Raw genomic sequence first — 7,680 nt, forward strand, 5'->3', positions numbered from 1 at the left:
TCCACCCAGTGTTAAACCTTGTTGCCCTCTGATCCTCTGGATGACAGGATAACATACCTCATTTAAAATGAAGAACCAATTCTTGTAAGGCTAATTACTTCTGGGTGATCTAAAACATAAGACAAATGATTCCAAGACAGCCTTTAAACACATATCTTGCTTCTCTTGATGGCTTACTTATTTGACTATGTAAGGTAAATGACTTCTTCTCAATAGAACCAATATTAGGCCTTTCTGTTAAAAGAAAGTAATCTTAGGAAAAATCCATCTAAATCACTATTTTTGTATTTTTATTACTGTTATTTGAAGATTTTTACACTTATCTGGTCCTTGTGATTTACATATTACTGGTACTTTTAATTAAGTTTTATAATAACCCAGGTTTGAGTTCCTGAAGACTTGCTGATATTTTGTAGAATGAAGGTAGGGTTTGACATCAAGATCTTTCTTTGAGTTATTGCTATTTTAATGTTCTAGAGTTACTAAGTGATCTTTAACTTAGTTTCTTTCTTTCTTTCTTTCTTTCTTTCTTTCTTTCTTTCTTTCTTTCTTTTGTCTTTCTTTCTTTCTTTCTTTCTTAGAAGTAGTTGAACACAATGCCTTTATTTTATTTATTTTTATGTGGTGCTGAGCATAGAACCCAGGGCCCCGCACGTGCTAGACAAGTACTCTACCACTGAGCCACAACCCAGCCCCACTAAGTGATCTTTTAAGGACAGAAATTCATTCTCCAATTGGCCTCATAATTAAATGTATCCAAATCATTGTAATATGTAACTATTTTTATTATTTTATTATAAAAAAGCATGCAATAAATATTTGATAAACAATTCTAATGTTTTATTGCAATTTTGTACTGTAAATGGTTTTATTACAAAATAAATATAATATTAGAATAATTTAAATTGAATATATAAACATTGATTTACAATATATTGGGGCTATTCAGAAGCAACTCATAAAGCAATCTTTCTTCATAAACATTGTGCACCAGTTCCCAGTCCCAACCTCCAACCACTTTTATTGGTGTTAGTAGTATATACACATGGAGAGTGAAGAATTAAGAAAATAATGCATATGATTCAAGTAAAACGAGATGCCTTCACCATAGCTATTTGTTTATTACAGAATAAAAAGAGGTGTTTATTTAAGCCTGACTAGTTGCCTGAATCATTGCTTTGATTCTTTATTTTGCTTTGCATGTTTAGGCTTGTACATTGACTAACAAGTAAATCAAGGCATAGAAACCATTCCTTTTGACCTAACCCTAAATTCACCAGTCATGCTGTGTATCCTCTTGCAGAGATTTGTGCTGGTCTTCCGACATGGCTCATCCAGAGATACTTCTCTTTGCTTGAAGGTGGCAATCAAAGCTATGATACTACTACTTTTCATTTATGAATTATCTTCTTCTGAATGTTTATTTCTAAGTAGGTTTACCTGTAGACATTAGAAACTTTGAATTCCATCTTCTTACATGTCTTAAGATAAATCATAGCCCCCTTATCCTTAAAAGTGTTTAATTTAGTGTGAGTTTCCTAAAGGAATAATAATTTTTAAAAAAACCCTTTTGTATTGAATAGGCATTTCCATAGTTTGGTAAATTCAACCCACATTACTATTTGATAAATACAATTTTTCCAGAATGATTGCTTAAAAATAACATTACTTAGCTTTTACTGTAAGTATAAGAAATAACTTTGAGGAAACAATGCTATATTTAAAAATATGTGTATGTTTTATTGCTGTGAAGTATCAATGACAATTTTAGATTTCTTATCAGAAAATATATGATAATCAAAAGAGTAGTCCATCATTTCATATAGATGATTGAACATATACTTGATTTTTGACCACACAAATTGGAGTGGGGATTGAGTCCAATAATAGAAAATAAACTTAATATACAGGAGATGAAAATGTCTACATATATCATTTGCATGCCTGCCTCCGGTGAAAAATTAAAATCTTCATCTCAATTTCAATCTAGTCCTACAGCAAGTTCTCCTGCCTGGAATACTTACAGGTTGTGTCAGAACTTTGTAAAGCACATCAATCATAATCCATAGCTGCTGCTAAAAACAAATATTAGACATAACTGGTGGAGGTCGTACTATGCACTCTCACATTCCTTCGCTTATCTGTTGGTCGCCTGCGGCAAGCTGGGGCTGGATATCTGTTCCATTTTTTTGTTCTGTTACAGCAGCAGAATCCACAGAGCAGACCCCCACCAATGAAGAGGACAGCAGAACTCGCCCAGCCTAGGAAAAGGGCAGCTCCCAGCTCTCTTTTCTGACCTGTGTTGATGGTTGGGTCATAGAAATCCCTGATGATGATATGGGCTGTCCAGCACACTGGAATCAGAACGAAGATGCCCGTCAGGATAAAGAGGACTCCTGAAGTTCCCAGAAGGTAAGCTTTGACCCTCTCATTAGAAGTGGTGCATTGGATCTGCTTCATGCCACAGATGCCAATAAGTAGAGCAATCAAAGAGAGAGCAACAGCCACACACATGAGTGCCCGAGCTGCTTCCAAGGCAGGTGGGAGAGCCAGCAAGGAATTATAGAACTTGCACTGCAGCCTGACCTTGACTTGTCGGATGCAGTTCATCCAGAGCCCTTCCCAGAGCCTCTCAAAGACAATGATGTTGCTGCCAATGAAAGCTGACACTCTCCACTGAGGCAGAAGAGTTGTGGCAAGAGTCCCGACCATGCCGAGGAACCCGAGAATCAGCCCAGCAATTTGCAGTGGATAAAATGCCATTGTCTTTATTCTGAGACTGGTCCAATCAAGAACAGCAGAAAAAGATGCCCAAGATGCAGAACGTGGAGAGCTCTTTGAGTCTAGAGCAGTCTCTGATGATATTCTTTAGGGTTGCTTCCCATTTCATTTGGCTCCAAATCATCAGCTACAGCTGAACTTGACCTAACTAGAAGGATCTGCTGTAAATGCCTGCTGTACACACATACTCATTTCTGTATGAATTATTCACTCCTCACATATAATTGTGTCTCAGCCAATCAGAAGGTATCCAGAGGTGTGTCAAGAAATACTGCATTCAACTTTAGTATTTCTCATATTATTATTGTCTTAGCAATGCTGTCATTAAATGTCAACGGTTCCAGTGTGAATTGCTAATTACAGAGCAGAAAATCTCCTGTCTAAAAACCACTCTGATAGGAAAGTATAAGTACAAATGTTAAGCCAGACTGAAGATAATGCTAAAACCTTACCAGTTCTTCTGGGAGCAATTGAAAAACTCTTTAGACTTCAGATTGTCTATTGCTTTTTCTAATTTAAGCCACCTTTCCTTAATATGGTTAATCAACTCTTGGCTTTAATAAAGGCTTCTAGACAGGGAGAAGTACTTAGGTAGAGTTTCAAGTCTTCTACTGAAACCATTCATACTTAGATGGAGTCGTAAGCAAGAAATTTAAATCACACAATTTGTTCTTCAGATCCAGAAAGAAAAAACAAAGAAACAAAAACACCTCATAACTGGTTTGAATTGACTATCAATTATTCTATTAATGTTAAGTAACACCTCTCCCTATGTAGAAACATGGTTAGAGTATAAATTTTCATTAGATGTTTCTTTAATGACAGCTTGAAATACATCACATTTGTGTATTTTATTTTGGGGAATGATGCAAAAATAGAATTTTAGATGGACTATGATACTTAAAATTCAGATCATCGAGACTATTTAGAGTTGGAATGTGTCTTCAAGGTTGCAAATCTCCAGCTGCTCATTTGCCAGATGCAGAACATGAGGTCTGGAGGGTGCTTGGCTGAAGTTAGCTGTGTGCTACCCAACCCACGGGCAAACCCTCCAGCCCACTGCACTTGTCCCCATCTGTTTAGTCTGATTCAGAACCAGGAGGGAGAGATGCCTTTTCCAAACCTTTTCACACAAAGAGAACTAAATACAAAATTTAACACTGCCCCTTCTACGGTTTTTCAAATACTTCTCAAAGGGGGAAAAACTCAATTGAGATTATTTCAAAATTCAAGAGTGAAGTTGGCATCCTTGACTACCCCTTACGTACCACCACCCAGAGATTGGGGGCTTTGTCTGGAAATCTTGGGCTTATCTCTTCTACATCCCACAGGAATCTGTCTTAAGAATAGAAACTAATCAAAAACAAGCACATGGAACATTCTTTACCTGGATAAAATTGCAGATTACAAATATCCTCCATTTTATTCAGTCGCAGGTGAAAGAGTGAATGTGTGGTCTAGTACTACCTAGATTTAGAAAGCCCACTTATTAAGAATTATGGGGACCATTGCATATTCAACATGGATGGTTTGGGAACACCCTCTCTGAGGAAAGCAATCACCCAGAAAATAGATGACTTTTCTGCAGAAAGCTCCCTACAGCAGCTCAGGATGCCTGAGGGTTCCTTGGCCCTGGGTTCTGGGCTTCTGAGTCACAGCCTTCACTGTTCCCGCCCTACCAGAGTTTCCCAACCTTACTCTGACTTAGGATTTCCAGCTGCTCTTCCCTGATCTAGTTCCTCTTCCTAGTTCCATCTCATTTTTAGTCCCATCTTTACTTTATCCTGGAAGTTTCCAGTTTGCTCTTCTTTTTCAATTGCTTGATTTTCCACCAGGAAGGATATCTGGTAACACAAGTCAGGGTGTATGTCTACTTAGACTATGGAGGTATATCCTGAATATAAGAACAATCGGAGGAACGTAATAACTCAGGAGTGTTAGCTTTTGCCCCTCACAGCCAGTCAATTGTCAGAGCCATCTTCACTTTTTCTCTTTTACACTTAGAGGGAGAATTTGCTTTCCTCTCCAGCCTCTCTGTGACTTTCATCCCCTTCTACCGCTTCTGCTGCCCTGAATCCACCAGTCTTTCCCTCCCTTGTTGTACATATGCCCTGTCCCTATTTCTGAATTGTTCTTCAGAAAATAAAAACATTATCTGGACATAGGGGGTGAATGTCTATAATCTCAGTGGGAGGTTGTGGCAGGAGGATAGCAAGTTTGAGGGCAGCCTCTCAAAATAAAATAAATAAAAAGGGTAAAGGGGCTGGGGATGTAAAGCTGTTGCCTGGCATGTGTAAGGCCCTGGGTTTGATACCCAGCACTTCATAAAAGAAGGAAAAAAGTGGGATGGGGTACAGAGGGTGTAGCTCATTGGTAAAGCAACCCTGGGTTCAATCTTCAGCCTCACAACAAACAAAGAAACAAATGAATGAATAAATATTTCTTTTAAAAAATAAAATAAACCTACTGAATTGCAATCCACTTTGAAATCCCATGTCTGCACTCGCTGCTATGTACCCTGTGTATCTTTTGGTCTACTCACACCACTTTTTATTGCTTCACACGTTGAACTCTGCCACCATGAATACTTTACTAGAAATGCTACAGACTTCCTGGACATTCTAACTCAAGCCTCTAAATAATGCTTCCATATTTTTTTTTTCTTATAGGACCTTTCTGTAAAAGTGATCACCAGTGCCTGTCTTTTTATGGGGGCAGTAAAGAACATGTGCTTTGGGAGAGATTCAGTCTTCACTTGATGTTTTGATCATTCATCTTGAGTATGTTTTTGAACCTTGTGAAATTGCAAGGTTAATAATAATAATAATAATAACCTAATAAGACTGAAGATCTAATTTATGGATTGTGTGTAAAGTACCTGTCCTAAGCAAACACTCAGAAAAGGTTTGCATTGCAGTGCCATAATTCAGTTCTTCAATATTTGTCTTATTTGCTTTATTATATTAGCGTGTCCATTATTTCTCTACCTACTCATTATCAGACTTTTTTTTTCAATAAATGTCCTTAACCATGTTTTTTCCTCCAGGGTTCCACATATATATCAGTATTCTCCTTACTCACACACTGTCTATACAGAGTCTCATGCGTGACCCCTGTGTCCACTAATTCTTGCAAGGGCTACAACTTAGGAAACTCTTACCTTTAGCCCAGGCCTCTCTCTATTCATTATTCTCTGTTCATTTTATTTTTTATTTCTCAGTGTCTCTTCAATCAAAAAGGAGCCTGGGGTAGACACTGTGATGTTGCACTAAGTTTCCTTGTCCAGCTGCATCAGCCTCCTTCAGGTGTTGCCTGAAAGCAAACATCTGTTCAAATCATTCTCCATTCACGGAGTCAATCCCCACCCAGTGACTGATGGATATTGGGTTATAAAGATCAATCCTGATAGCCCAACTATAGGTTAAGTCTAAGAGGTGATTCCAGTCCAGTAGGGCCTTCATTGGGTCTTCACCATGACTAGACTTCTCTCCATGATCAGTCATCTTCCTTCCCTTCTTTCCCCCTCAGATGTTGATCCCATTAAAAACATAATACACTGATCTCTATCTTACAACCAGCTTCCCAGGAAACCATATCACTGATGGACACATTATTCTAATTCATTAGATATATTTCCTCTTCTGGAATTGCTGTGCCATAATTCAGTTCTTCAATAGTTCCATCTGGATCATTTCAAAAATGACTTAGCTAATCTTCTGGTCTCCAGTTTATGCCTTTCTGATCCATATCCCACCAAGAAATCAAAAAGACCTTGCTGAGCCTAAATGTAAACATTACTAATTTACATAAGAATTTTCAGTAATTCTCCCCTGTCTCCAAGACAAAATCAGAATAGCTTAAGATTCTCTCTCTCTCTCTCTCTCTCTCTCTCTCTCTCTCTCTCTCTCTCATTGAATGTGGCCCCTGGTCAACTTTAAACAACTTTAAATCTTAGCTTATGACCATGACTATATTTCATGTTCTCAAAAACTTTACATTTTAATGAATGTGGTAAATATTAAATAAATTATCACCATAATGCATGTCATTAAATATTTAGAGATAAGCATAGAAATATAAGGTATAAAAATGATAGGAATAGAGCATTAACAGAAATGATCTCCACTTTGATTATAGGATGGGGAGCATTCCAGGCAAGACAGACTGTCTGGGTGAAGGCACTGAGTGCAGTGCAAACAGAAAACCTTGAGCAACCAGAGAGTGAGAACAGAGACGAGGCTGCAAAGGTAGGCCATGTGAACAATCAATAACCTCCTAAGGTCTGTGCAAAGACAGTTAAAGATTTCAAGCATGGAACTGACACTATGAAACCTCAAGTCCACATTGAGACAACAATCACCAAAGCACCAAAACAGTACGGAAAGTCACCAAAGTAAATATGAAGAAACTGTCTAGAAGGTTATGATAATAGTCCAGGTGACAGACCATGAAAGCTGGGTTAGGGGACTAACCATGTGGAGGATCAGATGCATCATGTATCAAGTGGTAAATGTGACGGGTGGACTAGAGGTAGAGAAAGGCGTCAGAGATGACTGTCGTATCGTTGAAATCAGCATCACGTATACACTGTGTGTTTACTGAGGATAAGGATGAGTGACCTTTTAGGAAAAAAGATCAAGAGTTAGTTCAGTTTTCAAATGTGAGTCCGAGTTGTCTGTCAACCTTTCTAATTAAAATATATATGGAATTGGATGTTTTGGATCTCAGGGGGGACAATCTGGACTGTGTGGATATGTGGGAGTCCATCCTGTCCACATATGACCTATTATTAGACCACGATCAGTAAGAGGAATCTGACAGTAAGGACAGCTGATTTACTCTGCCACCTGTCCTCCTGGTACTTGTACTGAGGTCTCTGGCAATCTAATTTAGGTTGAA

At 38.1% G+C, this 7,680-nt stretch overlaps 1 protein-coding gene across 1 annotated transcript; it reads right to left on the minus strand.

Annotated features, from left to right (window-relative positions):
* Positions 1 to 2,088: 2,088 nt before the first annotated feature.
* Cldn17 (claudin 17) lies at positions 2,089 to 2,763 on the minus strand. Its single transcript, XM_026396178.2, has one exon. It carries the CDS (start codon positions 2,761 to 2,763, stop codon positions 2,089 to 2,091), a length of 675 nt encoding a protein of 224 aa, XP_026251963.2.
* Positions 2,764 to 7,680: the final 4,917 nt, after the last annotated feature.

This window comes from Urocitellus parryii, chromosome 2 (genome assembly GCF_045843805.1).
Source record: "Urocitellus parryii isolate mUroPar1 chromosome 2, mUroPar1.hap1, whole genome shotgun sequence".
NCBI classification, from domain to species: domain Eukaryota; kingdom Metazoa; phylum Chordata; class Mammalia; order Rodentia; family Sciuridae; genus Urocitellus; species Urocitellus parryii.

Coding starts and splice junctions, on each gene's coding strand:
- Cldn17 (XM_026396178.2), bottom strand. CDS start 2,763: ATGGCATTTTATCCACTGCAAATTGCTGGGCTGATTCTCGGGTTCCTC.